At 32.0% G+C, this 18,512-nt stretch overlaps 1 protein-coding gene across 2 annotated transcripts in view; it reads right to left on the bottom strand.

The window, feature by feature from the left end:
• Positions 1-18,512, bottom strand: part of Tdrd3 (tudor domain containing 3) — a 141,767-nt gene that overhangs the window by 6,568 nt on the left and 116,687 nt on the right. For both annotated transcript variants that reach the window (XM_027938063.3, XM_027938064.3), the window contains exon 13: positions 1,472-1,597. In XM_027938063.3, coding sequence (XP_027793864.2) covers positions 1,481-1,597 — 117 coding nt within the window. In that variant the 3' untranslated portion in view covers positions 1,472-1,480. The remainder of the gene's footprint in view (positions 1-1,471; positions 1,598-18,512) is intronic.

The following is an 18,512-nucleotide window of genomic DNA, read 5'->3' as shown; positions in this document are numbered from 1 at the left end:
TAGAAGCATTCACTTCTCAGATAACTTTACAACCTGTTCTTTCCAAACTAGACTTTTACCATGGACCCATCAACTGACTCAAAGCATTCCTAAATGAGAAACCTAAACTGCTTGCCCCACTTCACTCCCTCTAAGCCTGAAGGAGCCAGAGTGGTCATCATTCATTTCCCCTTACAACAGTAACTGCTCTTTTAATTAGAAGGGGGTGAAGGGATGAGATCAGGACAAAGGACAAAGAAAGGGAAAAAAAAAGAAATGGGTAGATAGCACTCTCATCACCAATACTTTGGCACAAAATACTTCAAGAGCCCTCCAAGATCTGAAAGCTATTGATAATAAACTTGAATTACAGTTGAATGCCTTATAAGCTCCTGTAGTGGGCTTGGATGATCAGATACAAAGTCTTTACATCAGGCAACAATTATGATGCCATATTGCTTATTACTTTACTTGTGTAACACCTGTTCCATATAATACCTCCCAATGGGATTGTGAAAAGATAAAGATGCATCTATTAGGAATTTGGAATCATAACAATGTTAGTTTAAATCTCTTGCAACTGCACCGTTTACATTCAAGTTTTACAGGAAAGACAGATTCCCATGTTATTTCCTGCCAGTTTTACAAAAAAGCTGTTGGATTATCTGAATGGTTTCAATCCTTGGAATGTGCTAAAACATACTATATGGCATCTCTTAGGACTCATATCTTTGTTCTTTATTCTGTGTTGTTTTCTTAGAGTCAGCTATAAGCTCGTCTAATCCCAGTTCCTGCACTTCGGAGTAGACATGCATCAGTTGTGTTTTAAAAATAAAAAGGGGGGAGATGTGGGCAGTGGTCACTTGGACCATGGTGTTTAACTGCCTAGAGCTGTGGCTAGCTTTGCCCTGGGAATATGCTGTTCAAAGGTGCAGGATGAGATTTCCTGGGAGCTGTGGTTATAGACCCTACCTGAAGAAGTTCACTGTAAAGATGCTGAGTGTTTCATGCAATGTTATAGAATACACTAGTATAATAGTTTCTAGATCAACAGCATATGACCCCAAAATTACATTTCAATAAGTAACCAATCATGTTTTCTTCATCAAATTCCTGAATATATACCATGAAATATTTCACTTTCTCAAAAAATTGAAAAGAAATTAAAGTAAACTCAATTGTTGGTGTTTATTATATGTAAACTTTTGTGCTTTCAAAATTAATAATCATTTCACAGATCATTATTACTTTCAATAGAAGAGAGGAGGTACAGAGAAAAAAGGAAATTAGAAATAGCACTTGTGGGAAAAAGTGTGGTGGAAAAGGAGTATGTAACCATGGTATAATCTCAAATACTTTATACCAATTGTTTGAAGGAGCTATTTTTTTTCTATTCATATTATTATGAAATATCAGTAATTACTTACATATTCAACATCAATTACATCTTTCTTTATATGGAAACCACTTTACAAGGTCAACTTTTTTTTACCTTCTCTGATTAGTTCCGTGCCCGGGGAGGTTGGTAAAACTGCTGGGTTGGCCGAGTAGATCGTCTTGGCTGGCCATCACCTCCTCTACGGAACTCAAGAGTTTGGTCATAGATGCCTTCTTCTTCCTGTTTTCAAAGAGTAATGATTTAACATGTTCAAAACAGCTCCAACTTTCCTAAGTTAAATACATTTTATGCCCCCCCCATTTTAATGTACCCTCTTAAACTACCCTGGGATTCGGATCAGTCAACTTTGACAACAGAGGGAAGCAAGGGGAAGAAAAACAAAGGCGGGGAAACTGTTAAAACTTGTTTGGTGCTTAGTTAAAAAAAGAATGTAATTGGTAAGAATAGAATCAAATTTAATTTCAGAAAAGGTAACTATTTCCAAGTAATAGTGTGATTGTCTCATCAGATGAATTAATACAATGTGGTGAAAACAGAAGATCTAATATCATAAAAACAATTTTCTTGAGTATTTAGACTTCTAAATATTTTCAAATATTTGTCATGGAAAAGAATCTTGATAAGATAAGGAAAAAGGGTTGAAGAGGTACAGAATGTTCACCAACTGTCTGTCCTCATTGGATGAAATCTCTAACATTGTTAAGAACCTTACATCTAGAGATAGAGATAATGAATTGGAACATGGGGAGGTATACAATGTATATATAAAGAAAGTTTCATGCAAGATAGATTACTATAGTAAAATTCAAACTGTTCTCATTTTCGTTTTTACTGAAGAGGTAGACTTATTAAAGGAATAGCATGGGGAAATTAGGATAAGCAGATTAGACAGCAGAAGAGAGTATAGTTAATTATAATATTTGAAAAAGACTTAAAAGCAACAAAATGTAGCCAAAACACATTGGTTTCTTACTGAGTGCTGCCACCCTGTAATCTTAGTGTTTCTGAATTAATTCAGCTATGTAGCCTCTTAGAAATTGAAAAAATTGGCTCTCAATTTTGTTTATGAAAAAACATTTATTAAGTAGAGAGTTTAAATTCCAACTGCATTGTGAGAGCCCAACAATTTGTATGATTTTGGAAATTTATTCTTTTTTCCACCTCCTCACTGTATCTCTGCATCATCTTTTCCAAAAGACTGTTTTTCCTTTGCTTTCTTAATGATATGAGAAATTATCAGAAAGACTGAGTTCTATTCTTTTAACTTTTACAGATCCAACTGTTGTAACTGTACCTAACGGAAACAGAAAGATGATAAAATAATTTGATCAAATGTTATTATTTAGCAATAATATTTAGTATTCGGCATGACTCTTATTGTTAGGCATCCTCCATAGGATTCTTAAGACAGAAACATTATGTCCATTTTATATAAAGAATATTGAAGTCCAAGAATGCTTTCTAACTTTGCTTCTAAAACTTCTAAGACAAATTTTGGTTTTGAATATGAATTCTGTTACTTATTTCTTTAAGTCTCGGTTTGGATATAAAAGAAACAAGTCAATAGCCCAAAATTAATGATTATCCTTGAAGACCTATCATCCAAGAAATAAGACACTCTGACAATATATCTAACTCAATAGCCTCCTTATAGAGACAAAATTTCAGAAAAGTTCTCCTTTTTCTAAATCCCTTTCATTAACAATCTGAAAATGGTTAGAAGTGTCAGATATTTTATCTGTAATTTAGCAAAGCAATTAAAGTGCAGGAAGAAAAATGTGAAGGTAGCCAGAGAAAGAACAGAGTTGTTGTTGTTGTTATTACGTTCTGCATGATTGCCAAATATTAGTTAAATTTGAAAAAGAGCTATTTAATTTTATTACAAATGACAACATTTAATATTAGTTTGTTTTTTAAAACCAGCTGATAACATGTCTAAGTTGCGTATTAACTAAAAAGGATAACAATGTGTTTGGTACTGCAGGAAATAAAGTAATTATTTTAGGGATTAGAATGGAATGTAATTTTTCTCCACACCCAGCTGCAGTACCAGCTGAAAACATCTAAAAATCTGTACTTTACCAATAAAATACACTGTTAAGAGGCAGGATACTGCATTTGCTGAGTGAGCTGGGTGTATATAATAAAAATGACATTACTATTTTAAAAAATTGTGTTTTCTGTGTTTAAGAATCAGACAGTACTAACCAAAACCATTGAAATAATTTTATAGAGATAACTGACCATGAAATTTACTTCCCATTTTCTACAAAATAGAAGCCAAAATACAAATAAAAATGATTCTGACAGTTTTGTTTTCAATTACTGTCAAAGGCATAACCTTTTTTTTTTTTTTTTAAGTCTTTAAAATTCCTCCTGCAGGGCAGGCAAGGGCAAATCTGGTTATGCACAACAACCACTTTTATAATCTACAGCTATTAATTTTATGCACTCAATGGGTATCTTCTTCCACTTTCTATAGCACACAGCTCAATTTAATAAATCAGTTTATTTTGAGCTGTGTTTGAATGAAATTTATGTTTTTTCTGCTTCTAGCCCATCTTCTTCCTTTAGTTTTCACTAATACATTACAGACTGAAAATACAAAGAAAATTCATTTCATAGTTCATGAGCATATTTTTAAAAATCTGACACTACATGACAGCTAGCATAATCCTGGAAGCATCCCTCTAGATTGGACAGACCAATCTATAAATTCAAAGAGATGAAGTAATTTATTCAAGTTGCAGAACTTATTAGAGGGAAAGCCCACACTACAGCCATTTTGTTTTTGACTCCTGGGCAAAAAGGTCTTTATAGGCTTGTGATAAAGCCATAAAATGGGACTTTGCAATGTTCACCTAAGTTTTTGAGACTTAGAGCAATTTCATCAAGAGTCCAATTTTGGCTCACCTTAGACATGTTATCAGATAAAAGCTGGTTTTAAAAAACAAACTAATATTCCAAAACAAGCCCTCTTTCCATGCCAATATTTACTAGTCTACTGATCCTTTTTAATGAAAAAATAAAATAATACAAAAATCCCTGTGACATCAAGCATAATGAGGCGGTATTTTGAAACAAAATAGAAATCAGTGCGAAAATGAGGCACACAACTCTATCAATAAAGCATATGATTTGTAACAACTGCATCTTTCCTGCACAACATCTTTAGTCTCTCATTGGTGCACATAGTGTCTAGAATGGGGAGACAGACAAACTACATGTTTCCCATTTATGAATGAGTTATTGAAGGTCATTGTAAGTCAGTTACTTGGAACCTGGAATGTATTTCAGTAGGTTTGAAACACACATAATAGTCAGGTTCTCTGTATCACAAATATTCAAGTGAAGTGCAGCTAAGCATATAAATAAGTATTATACTCTGGGTTGGGGGTGTAGCTCAACGGTAGAGCCTCGGAACACACATGCCCCTGGGCTTGATACACAGCACCACCAGAAAAGAAACAACAACAAAACCAAACAAGTATTCTTCTTGGAGCAGTGGTTCTCATTTCATAGATACTTTGTCACTCAGGAGATATTAGGCACAAAAAAAGTTGTTACTGCATCTAATAGAGGACAGGGATGCTGTAAAACATTCTAGAATGCACAGAATGGCCTATATCACAAAGACTTATCGTATTTGCTAATAATGTAAATAAGCTACTGTTTTTATTTACTTAACCTAATAAATCAATTTATCTCAGATTAGCATTTCTTCATCATTTTCTCACAGTTACAACTGTGAGGAGACAATGATAGATTATTTAGCAGGAGCAGGGAATGGGGATGGTAATTCTCTTAATTAAAATAAACCTAGTAAATTAATGTAAATTTATTTACTTCTTTTGCACTTTTGGGGATTGAATCCAGAGCCTCATACATGCTGGGCAAGCAGTGTAACACTGAGCTTTATCCCAGCCGTTTTACTTTTTATCTTGAGACAGGGTTTTGCCAAGTTGCCAAGGCTGGCCCTGAATTTGTGACCCTCTGTCTCCACTTCCCCAGTTGCTGAGATTATAGGCATGTGCCACTGAGCCTGGGAATACCTGTCCTTTAATAGTTATTTTGTGTATAGCTTAATAAAATATCTTCTAGTTTATTCTTTTTAACAAATTGTGTAGTAATGATAAAACATAAGCCAGTGGATGAAATTCAATGTTCTCTCAATAATCATCCTTGAATTTTAGGATGTTTTAAACAATTAAATATTAATGAGTACATGTCTCCTTCAGTAATTCACCTATGGACCACCTACTCTGAATTTCCAGGCCACATTTTGCCTGGTTACCTTGAGTTTATGGAATTTTAACTACTTGCAATATAAAAACCTAAGCAAACAATTACTGTAAAGACAAATCTTTCTCCAAAACATTACTCAATATACTCCAAAAGTAGGACTTAAACATTTTTAAGTGACTTATTTTTAAACTGTACCAATATTTGATCATATCAGAGTCACTGAAATTGAAAGTCAAACCTGGATCTGCTCTTACTTTCTATGAAGATCAAGCATAACCTATGTACCTGTGAAAGCTGTGTATTATCAACACTGAACCTTAATTTACCAATTACCTTTGTTTAAGAAGTATATTTCACTTCATATTTATTGTTCTCCCCCAAACAAACCAAGCTTATGGTAGCCTAGAACCACAGATTGTAAGACAAAAAAGTTTTTGTGAAGAAGTTCTTCATTCAAGTCATTAGTGCCACAACCTGAACTAGAAGGCAGATCTGATTCACAGCCCTGGCTGCCTGTCACTGTGCTCCTGAATAGTCAAAGTGAGGAACACAGATATTAATTTCAGAACTAGAAAGGAAATTGGGGATAATCTAATGGAGCAGATTTACATCATTATTATTGTTGTTGTTATTAATTTTGAGGTAAAGGCAGCATGTTTTTCAAATTAAATTTTATGTAGAAAACTGATGTAAAGAGATGGGCTCAGATTAAAGTAGGCATCTTTACGTGTATGGGCACTGTTCTTTGGCTTTCTCTTCCTCAGTGTCCCAAGTTTTGTAACACTCAAGGCACAAATATTAAAAACTCAACCTAATCAAACCTCTGCTATACACTGGGAACCAACTGAGTGGAGTACTTGATTGATAAAAGAAAGTGAGCTAGTAAAAAAATAGGAATTGGAATGCAGGACTCCAACTCTGAGTTCAAAGCCTTTTCTCTTTTGCCTGTGATTACAGAGAAAATCTATACCCTACTCTTAATTCCATAAATTGTCTAATAATAAAAGCTCAACTAAATGGAGAAAAAAACCCCTGGACTTCATTAACATACGAAAAAGCTATTAGATAAGCAAATATACTAAAATTTATAAGACTAAATTTTCTTAGTTTTTGAAGCTTTGAGTAAAACAAAATTCCACTTTAGAAGAAAACATAATAGGGAATTATAGTCTCTCTCCCTTTTCCCTAGAGCAGCTCTAAGACCACTTTTTTTTTAATAATATTTTTTTTAGTTGTTAATAGATCTTTATTTATTTATATGCAATGCTAAGAATTGAACCCAGTGCCAGGCAATTGTGCTACCACTGAACCCCAGCCCCACTTCTTTTTTAACATATACATATATCTGGCAATATTTTATATAAACCAAAGCATTTTATGGCAGAAATGAGAAAAAAACGAAAGCACTAATTTAAGACAAAAGAAAAAATCAGATTCAAAATCTAATTAGCAAACAACTCTTCCAAAATGCATGGCTGATATAATGATTTATTCCTATATCAGAGGACTGAGGAATATTTCACCAAGTTTCTGATCTTTTCTTTTTAAAATTCATATTTTCAAAGGAAATAAAAAGTCTTGATTTTACCAGGTATGATAAAAATCATACAAATTCCTACTAGCTCAAGTGTTTCATTCTATGCTAACTAAAGCACAATCTGAATAGACTTAAAATTTTAACATAAAAGAAAATGTGGGATTTTTAAATGAATAAATACAGTAATGTTTTTCCTAAACATGATTTTTTTAACCTTTTGATACAAAGCAAAAAAAGCTACTTTTAGGGGTTTAGGTACTTATGAAAATTCAGATAAGTATCAAAAGGTTGCATCCATATTTTAAGTAGGAGAATAAAGTATAGAAATGAGACTAATTTCGGCCTTACGACTTCCAAAATGATAAATGTTATGGATCCTCTTTCATTCAAAAGTACATCTAAGTTTATTTACAATTTAACAATAGAAAAAAGGAAACGAATGTTTATTCTACCATGTGCTTGCATTTTGCATCTTGTCTCATTTACTCTTTGCAAGAATGCTCTGAATTATTTAATCTCCCATTTCAGAGTTATGTTAAGTGACCATGCTTCAGAAGATCCCTAGGCTGTACAACCTAAAGTTCTTTGCATTGCATTACACAGTGTATATTTACAGTTCTTGCTTCAGAGAATTTTTCTTAATTTAATAGCCTAATTTTCTAGGGTTGATTCTTTTAAAATTTTTTCATCATTATTGAAGCATAATTGACAAACAAACATAATGGGCAAATAGCAGTCATGAATTTAAGGGGTACAACTTGACGTTTTGATACTGTGAAATGATAAAAAGCTAATTAACAAATCTACTATCTCACATGGTTACTATTTTTTCCTAATCATGTTTCGGAAAAACATTACCATATTTATTCTCTCTCTGTCTCTCTTTTTGTGGTGAGAATATTGAAGTTCTATCCTTTAAGCAAATTTCAAGTATACAATACTGTATATCGTCAATTGTGGTCACCAAGATCTTTTTTTTTTTTTTTTTGAATTTTTAAAAAATATTTATTTATTTTTTAGGTGTAGATGGACACAATATAATGCCTTTATTTTTATGTGGTGCTGAGGATTGAACCCGGGTCCCGCCCGTACGAGGTGAGTGCTCTACCGCTGAGCCACAATCCCAGCCCAGTGTAACATCATACAGATATTTATCAAAAGCTATTTTGATAATTTATTAGCCTTTATTTTTGCATAGTAAATAGAGGACTGTCATCAAGTATATAGAGCCCAGTCACCAAGATCTTGAGCTCATTCATCTTGCATATGAAACTTTGTACCCTTTGAACACAACATCTCCCCGTTTTCCTTAACTCTTTATCCTGGTTACCACCATCCTATTCTTTGTTTCTGTGGATTTGACTTTTTTAGATTCCATGTGTTAAGTGAGATCATGCAGTATTTGTTTTATTTTACTTAGAATAATGTCCTTAAGATTCTATGGTCAATTCTGAATAAAAGGATTGCATAAGCCCTGCAGGTAGTGTAAATACCATTTAATGGTCATCATCTTTGTTGAGATCCTATAGTGCAGTCCAAAGAATGAATGTATCACTTGTAAAGACATGTACCTCTCTAAAACACACTGCCTGTTTTAGCTAAACGTTAAACAGATTACCAACACTCCAGAAGTCAGATTAGGCAGCATATCCCTGCTCTAAAAGACGTTAATGTGTTGGGAGATTTCCTGGAGAAATATTATGTTATGGCACTGGCATTTAAGAGCTCTGTCCTTTAAATCAGATCCGAGTCTGGGCTTAGAGTCTACTACAACCTAAGCATTTAACTATGCTTTCCCTATGTCTCAATTTTTTTCACATACAAAATAATCAGGACTTCAGAGATTTACTAGGAGAATTATATGAGATAATAAAGAGTTTAACAACTTTATATTGGTTACTATCCTAAATTAAATAACTTCAGGTTAATAAAATATACATCCTTCCTTCACTTAAACTATGCAGATTCACGGATTTTCCTGAAAATCAGGAACTTATCGCCCTGTTAACAGTATTCCCCAAATTACTTTGTGCAAATAAAGAAAGTGAAGAGGTCTTTGGAGAAAATCAAAGGGCCAATTCAAGGAAAAAAGGTTCTCACCCTGCCTTTCTTTTATTTCTTCAGAGGTTCAAAAACTACACACAAAAACTAATAATTTTACATTATATTTCAGTTTGTTGCTGCCATTGTTTTTGTTTCGCGAGAAAGTCAATCTTTCTTTTTTTCTTTTGAATTAGAGCAAAACCGTCAAACAGAACAAAAGGAGGGAGGAAATTAGCAGAGGATCAAGATTGAAAATGATCAATAAAAAGTTATAGACACTACATAAAATATGAATATTTAAAGATGGAATTAAAATACATTAACATGATTAATCTCTTTAATATCTCACCCTCAGTCTGTACACTTGAAATTTTAGTAAATGTCATAAAATGGAACAGGTTAAACACAACAATATGAAAAGTAGAAGTACAGCAATAATGATTAAAAATGGAAAATATATATACACCTATTTATGTCTATTGATATGTTTTCAAGTCAACATACATAATTAATGTTTGCAAAAGCAATGCTGTGCTCAAATATGCTAGTTGAGCAAATATGTATTAAAAATATTTATGGTTAAGATAGATGAGCACTAATTACAGGTGTTCAACTGTTTTAATTGTAATTTCTATTATTTTTACATCTTAAATTGACTAATATAACTTAAGATAGGTTAACTAAATCCCTGAAAGTAATAATTACTATAACATAATACCACACTGCCTTTGACTCTAAAGAGTCAATTCCATGCATTTTATCTCACTGACCAACTGAGTCAGAGATACATGGTTTGTTACAGTGAATTTTGTAATACAGACATAAGAAACTGAATTAAAAGAAAAATTTTCATGTTAAATTGATAAAATACAAACCAGATCTTTTGCTTTTAAAGAGCACTAAGGGTTGGAATGCAGAAGAAAAAATTGGGACAAAATGCTTCATATACTTATTTTTAAAAAGCTGCAATACCAAATGATACAGAAATAAATAATTTGCAGTATTTTTGATCCTTTATTGATGATTAAGAAAATAAGATAGTAGGGACTGGGGTCGTGGCTCAGTGGTAAAGCCTCACCTAGCATATATGAGGGTTCAATCCTCAGGAGCACATAAAAATAAATTAAAAAAATAAAGGTATAAAAAAATAAAAAAGGAAAAGAATGAAAAATTCTAACCTTAAAGCAAATAGAGCCCCAACATAATAATACCATTATCACATTTAATTTCTAATTCATGTCTAACTACCCATACTAACAATGCTTGCATAATAAACTATAATTCTCTTTAGTGAAGCATATAGAAAAGATATGTTTTAACTCATTTTATCAGTTATTAAGCCAGCTAAGTTTTCATTTTACGTACACCTAGGAGTCACTGATGTGATCTCCTCTGCAGTACAAGATTCCTTTGCTGTATCACACAAATGCTGGTTTTGCCCCCTTGAAATAACTGGTGAAGTTAGCTGAAGCTTTCTTGGACAGCCAATTCTACTGCTTTGTATTCTTCACTATAAAGTATAAAACTGCATTTCTGGAACTTCTATTTATGTTTTCCAGATCAGTCTGTTTCCTCTACCATAGAAAAGATTTTAAGTTATTTAAAGGCAAATATAATAACTTCCCTTACTCTATTAATAAGAATCATTTGTCAAATACCATTATTTTTAGAATATACATCATTTTGATCATCTTTTATACAGTTTAGTATTTACTATTCCACATAACCTAGAAATCACAATAATATTTTAAGTATGGCCTGTCTAGAACATAACACTAATATGTACTTCTCACGAGGAAGGTACTGTTCTAGGCAATTTATATGTCTATCAGGCAACTGGTTTAATGTTAATGTTTTTATCAGTTGCTTGATCAGTATTCATTCATACTGTGCTTGCCATTAACCGAAATTTCTATAACCTCCCAGTTCTATTTCATTATGTATTTGTAGAGAACAATTTTTCTGACCTACATACAAAGTTCTAAATTTAAGTGTTGTTGATGTTTGTGCACTAATAAAAGATATTACTTTGGCACAGTATCATCATTGGCATAGTGAATAACTGTAACATCATATCAGATATTTATCAAAAGCTATTTTGATAATTTATTAGCCTTTGTTTTTGCATAGTAAATAGAGGATTGTCATCTAAAAGGGTACCATCTAGATAGGTAGTTAAAAGTACCTTAATCTTGGAACTATTTTCTAGTGAAATTTAGATGGTGATAAGAGAGTCTTAGTATAAGATTAAACTATAATAGCAAGAAATAATAGATTAAAAGGCCTAGGTAGGTTTATTTTCTACCATTTGTAAAATAGTTTCTAGTCCCTTGAAAAATATCAGCTGATAATTCTACTCAAATACATCTTCAATTGTGAGAACTAAGATTGATTAAAATAAATGACTGAAAGACACCTTATCTGAACAACCTATCACATATCAAGTTAGAAGTTACTGTTATGCTGAACATTCTTAGGTATATCATTTCATTAAACTCACACAAAAATTCTCCAGTAGGTAATTTCATTTGCTTCCATTTATAGGTAAAGTATAGGATCATGCTCTATGGTGTTAGCTAGTACTAAACCTAAACATCAGTTCTGAAACCCAGCCCAAAGATTTTAGACAAGTTACTTAATATCTCTAAACCTGAATTTATAGTTTTTCTGGTGTATAAAATGAAGATTCCATAGAGATCCTATAGATATTAAACCAGTTAATGTGTAACAAGTAATATATCTAGTGGCTGGCACAGAAGAAGTATTTCAAATGGTAACCATGTTGAACAGAAGGAACTTTAGTCCTCACATTCTCAACCGTTTATACTATTTTACCTCAATAAGTTCATAGATAAGTAATATCATCTCGTTACTATCAAATATATAGATTTCACTCAGTATGTTTAAATTTATGAATTTCCCCCCTCTTTTCCATAGTGTTCAATATTTGAGAAGTTAGACAGTATATAACATTTCCTTTTTTAAAAAATATTATTCCCAAGCTTAGGAATCTTTCACAATCATATTAGATGGTTAAAGAAAGGAAAAGATATCACAAAGATTTTCTCCAAGAATAATAAGGGATATGAACTTATTTCCATCAAATGTAAGTTCTATATTTTAAAAATACACAAAAACAAATCATTTGGATGGTGAGTTCTGAGAGATGAAGTCTATATCGTTATTTTTAGAGTGAAGCTTATTAAGGCTCAATGAGAAGTCAAAAAGACAGAAATTCATAGTTTTAAAAAACAGTTTATAAACTTCTTTGTTCAGAGTATAAAATGTATACTATAGTTAAATTTCACTTTCATTGCTTTTGAAGAAAGGCATGACAGTCTTTTAAAAACTGCACTTAAGTAGAAGGAAAAGTTTGTCTAGGGTTAAACACTAATTTATGCAAAACCCAGGTTTTGACAGGACTCCTGTCAATGTCAAGTAGCAGGTGCACTTTTTGTAAGACTGGCAGAAAAGCCTTGTATCAGAGCTAAAATGAAGTTGCTGATTTATGAAGGCTGTTACAAACCATAAAATTTTGAAAGCATGGAATAAAATAGTTTCCATAAAGAAAAAAAAATAGAAATCATTATAACTTTGCAGTAAATATCATTAGCTTAAGGGACCATGATTCAATCGTTTTCTGAAAAAAATTAGTTTACTTTAAAAATGTGGATTTTATATTAGAACTATATTTTAAGAGTAAATATAAAATTTCATTTTATTAGTAACATTCGAGCAGAAAATAAAATTTTAACAAAAAAAAAAAATGAAAGAAAAGAAATTAGCTTGAAGAAAAGGAGGGTATGAAGAAGCAGCGAGGGTTTCCTTCCAAGGTAAGTAATTTAGGATGGATATACAAGTTCTAATTTCAATTTGTAGCTGCTTCTGCAATTCAGGGTCAAAAATCATCACTTTTCAGATATTACCAATAAATGAGGATGCTCTTTCCAAAGCCTTAAAGGAAAACTAAAGAAATGAAACTAACACTGATTCAGAACCCGCATGCCTGACATTTTAATCATTCTTCAACCTAACAAAATATTTATTGAGCAGTTTCTGTGTTCCTCACAACCACCCTATGAGGTTACATTTCTACTGTTATTTTTCAGAGGAGAAAATATAACCGAGGTTAAAAAAGATTATATATGCCTAGGTTATGCTGGACTCTAAAGTTCATGCTCTCTCAACATATTACAGTAGATGCAGAGGCTAAAGGATAAAATTAGGCTAATTATGTAATAAAACTTTTATGAAGTTAATATGAATAAATATCAAGTGCTTTCCATTTAACATTTTAAATATATAATGAAAGTAATGAATTAAGGTAAATACAGAGCTTAGAACTAATTTCTGGTACAAAAACTAAAGAATACAATAAAGTGAGATATCAGTGCCCAAATGTAAATTTCTATTCTTTATAATGCCAGATGCAACATAAAATGGTTTTCTTTTATTGGTTTGAGTCAAGCTATTTAAACATTTTATCCTAGTGAGTTATAGAGGCAAAGAACCTAGCACACAATGCCAAACTAGCTCTTATGTGGCACCTTACACTTACAAAATGATTTTGCAATGTGTTGGTATTCATGCTCATTTTTCTTTCAGTGAAGAAAGGAGGCATTTTTTTTTTTTTAACTGAGAGAAATCCAACCGGCTTATCAAATACAGAAATCATCTTTATAAAACTCATCCAAGTTAAAATTTCCCCCCCTCTCTTTGTATCTACAGATATAGATTATTATCTTTTCCAAGAAAATGACTACTTGTGTAAATCAATGGATGTGTAACTGATGTGATTCTGCAATCTGTATATGGGGTAAAAATGGGAGCTCATAACCCACTTGAATCAAATTGTGAAATATGATATATCAAGAACTATGTAATGTTTTGAACAGCCAACAATAAAAAATTAAAAAAAAATAAAAAAAAATAAAAAGATACAAGAAAGAATTATAAAAAAAAAAAAAGAAAATGACTACTTGAGAAGGAAAGTATAATAAAGCAGTAAAATTCACTAAATATTTTCAAATTCTTGACATTAACATTATTCATATGAATACATTTATCCACAGAAGTTTAGATAAATACAAATTATTATTTTGTACACTTAGCAAGTTTGCACATTTACTTGAGAATTTGTCACTAAAATACTTTAAAAATAAGGGGTATTCATCAATTTCATAAATCCCCTAGTAATATTTCTCTGTTTCAAGAGTTATAACATTCATAGCATGAACTGTGAGACAGGTTATTTTTCTAAACTCTGTAGTTTTAGAGATCCTAAGTTGTTTTGGGTTCTTTTTTAGAAATTTTACCAATATTTTGGGATGGTAGCAATTAGAGATTAAGTGTCTATGATGATAGAATTGTGCCCTCCAATGACACAGATTACTCTATGGTAGTTTACAGACTTCTTTTTGATCATAAGAACATCTATTCTTAATAGGATTATGTAGTTTCCTATTTGGATTCCGTTTTTAAATTTCATTGCTAGTGATGGACAACACTTTATAGCTGTCATACAAAAATTATGATGAGCACTAAAAAATTTTTCTCATTTGAAAGTGATAGGAAAATCTCTCTCCATGAGTGTTGATAATAGATGAATAGGTCAGTAGATTAGGTTAAACCTTATGAAATTAAACAGTGTCTTAAAAAAATAATTTCCTACCTTATTTTTTTGCTCTCTTTACTGAGATAAATCCCCCAAAGGAACAATTTAGCAAATACCACAAATTTTCAAACACTGGTATGTTTCACATGTGTGTGCATAAATGCATGCACATGTATACACACATTGTGTCTTGCTTTGCTCAGGTACCTGAATAACATTTTTATTTATTGAATATATTCATACCTAGCATAAAGATGAGCTCAAGATGACCTGAAACTTTGTTAACATTCCTGGGATTATATTGCCATATAACCAAGAGCCTAAAACCTGCTTCACAGGACATTTTCCAATACTGAATTTTGCTGATTTCCAAGGGTCACAATATTATTACTAGATAGACTCTCAAACACCAACTTCCTCATGAGACCCCTCTATTGAAAATTGGTTGAGTGGTTACCTGTTAGCTTGGGCTTAATAAACCCAGAAGGGTTATATCACTTGTGGATCAAATACTTTCCTTATGTTACTAAAAGACTAGAAACTGAGAATGAACTGTCACAAAATAATTCTTGTTCATTTTACTTGCTTTTGAATTTTTTAATTGAAAGTATATTAAAAAGTTTATAAAACTGAATTTATACATACAGGGGCTACATAATTTTACCACTTAAAATCAACTACAATGTTGAATATATTCTCATTTAAGACTGAATTACTTTTATTCACTTACTATAAGGGCTTCCCATATATTACAGTCTTTATAATGATCTTTTATGATAACTGTATAATATTTCAGATAGATGATATTTTACCATTCTCTTACTGATGGACATTTAGGTCGATTCTAGTTTTTTTTTTTTTTTTTTTTTGCTATTATGAAAATGTTGTAATAATAATCTCCCAGTAATTAGCTCTTTTTCTTTTTCTATACTTCAGGGGAAGACATTAACAACAGTAGAAATACTGGATTCAAATTTATGAACACTTTTAAGTCTTGGGAGAAAAGAAAAAAAATCAAAAGAATCATATCAATTCACACTGCTATTAGCAATGTATAAGAGTACCCATATTACTGCATCCCTGCCAGCATGAGTGTTATCATTTACTTTCCCCCCATTAATTAATAATCTTAAAACTATACTAATTGTTTCAATTTGTAGTTTATTACTTCCAGAAGTCAGTATTTCTCTTTAATTTTTAGTCAAAAAAGATGACACTGCTACTTCAGCAAGAAACCATATTGAGCATAAGTCAATGGTTTGAGGCTAAAAAAAATAAAAGCCTTAATAAAGTTAATCATGACATGAGTAACTGTTATAGTGCCACACAGTAATTAGGTATTAATATGGCAAGCAGTTCCTGTAAGTGGCTGTTATCACTATTATTTACAGATAGCTAAACTAAGCATTCTTAGATGGGGGTGGGGAGAGGATTGACAAGCTCTTAGTCCTCATAAGGATTCCCTGATTTGAAGTCAGATGTGATCCAGAATGCAAATTCTACTTTTACCTCAGCAACATGCACCCTCCATAAATTGAGTGCTTTCTAAAGACAGCACTGTAAATTAAGTTTGGCTGAAGGTGGGCCAGCATTTATTTTACTGAGAACAGGCATATCAGATGTTATTCAACTGACCAAAGAAATAGCCATCAAGCCCCTTATTTCTTCTACAATTATTCCTCAAGTTAAGAATCTAGATTTCCAGTGAGACCTCAGAGAGAACTTTAAATTTGGAACTATTTCCATCTCCTTTCCCACAGAGAAGATGAAAGAACTAGAGGCACATTTAGATTCTAGTTTCCCAGTTAACCTTACTGACAAACAACAGGAGCAAGCTAGGAAACAGGACTTTAAGAACTTCCCTGTGCCAAATTATTTTTCCCAACACTGAATTTTCATAAATTAGAAATGCATTCATTGATGTTTCTAAGCACAGAATTCTGGGAAGATTAAAGAAGGGTAATAGAGTAGGAAGGGTAAGAAGGGATAATAGTAGTCTACACACTATAGTGAAAATTAATCAATCTGGTTTTAAATTCTTAAGAGTACAGAACTCTGAAGCATGCAGAGGATAGAAATAACATTTCTCTTATGTAGAGAATATAAAGAGAAGCAAAAGGAGTACAATCAGCCTGGGGTGCTATACAAATGCAAAGCTGAGAACACTAGACTACAGAAGAAAAGGGGAGGAGGCCAAGCCTATAATAAAAATTTATGTTTTTGTAGATGTTGAGAGGTTACAAATCACATTTACCTCGATTGTATTACTTAATCCTCACAAGAACCTGTACTGCTACTGAGACCCAGAGATGTTAAGGAACTTACCCAAAGTCACATAGGTAGTAAGTAGCAGAGCCGGGACTCGAACCCAGGTCTTCTGATTCCTCCTGTGCATCTCCAGCTCCCCTGGAGCTGAAGCAGGGCAAAAAGGGAGGTGGAAGTAATTTGCCCAAAACCAGCCTTGCCCTCTCCCCAAGGAAGAGCAAAAAACATTTAATTCTCTCAGTGACCCTTTTCACCAAATTCTTTCAGGATAAAGCACACAAGAATCTGAAAATATTTCTCAGCCTTGGGTTCATGTATGGCAATAAATGTAAATGACATTAGAAATTATTTTTGGCTATACTTTGCCATTTATGTGCAATTGATTAGAATATCAAAGTATAGTAATCCTCTTTTCAGAAAGTAAAAATATTTAATAATTATTCTTTAAAGAAGTTATGATTTTTGTTTGACATTTTCAGTTAAACTTTTTAATTGCAATATTATAAAAATTATTTTGAAAAGTGCTGAAGAACCAGACATCCATCAACTTTTAATTTTCTCTGTGGCTACATTTTTACCTATCTTAATCATCTTCCCTGAATGGTTATTGTCAGTAAGGCATTTATAATCATTCAAATGGAAAAAAATTCACAGTTGTCTTTTCATAACCAACTTTGAGTATTTTCAACAAGTAGCAATGTATATGCATCATCTTCTAGAGATATAAATCTTATATTTTTTTCAAAATTATGACTAGAATACTTTTAATGTAGACTTTCTTAATTTTCTATAACAAAATTTAGACTCTCTAGTTTTTAGTCTACAGATTTCTTAATTTTTCTTAAAGGAATTATATGTTTTAATTTCTCATCCTATTTAAACTTTAATGAGTTTTAAATACAGACAATGAAGAAATTTACTTCCTTTACTAATTTTCTAAGAATACAATTCAAATGAACTATGATCAATTAATCAATTGTAGATGTTTTTATAAGAAGCCCCAATGTACTTCAGCCTCTATTTTTCCATTTCTGAGAACAACTATCAGTAGGGTCAAGTGCAAAGTTAGCAGTTATACAAGTTAGGGAATACAAATCAACCAGGAATATCAAGGTATTTGTGAACTTTGAAAGATACTCCAACTGTTCTTCACTTAAGCATCAGTCCTATCTAGATTGTAATATATCCAACCCAATATTTAAAAGTAATCTGACACCTTTAAGATAAATAAGGTGGCAAACATTCACAAACCAAAATAAAATAAATGAAGAAGATGAGGAGGAAGAGTCTGGATAAGGAGTGAGAGGTAGAGATGTGGAGTAAAGAAAAGGAAATAAAGGGTAACCTAAAAGACCTAAGAAATTTAAAGTAAGAATTAATTCTCTCTCTCTTTCCCTTTAAGATTTCAGTTTCATATTTTAAAAAATCTG

Source organism: Marmota flaviventris, chromosome 4, assembly GCF_047511675.1.
Source record: "Marmota flaviventris isolate mMarFla1 chromosome 4, mMarFla1.hap1, whole genome shotgun sequence".
Taxonomy (NCBI): domain Eukaryota; kingdom Metazoa; phylum Chordata; class Mammalia; order Rodentia; family Sciuridae; genus Marmota; species Marmota flaviventris.
This window is presented reverse-complemented; position numbering and strand designations above follow the sequence as displayed.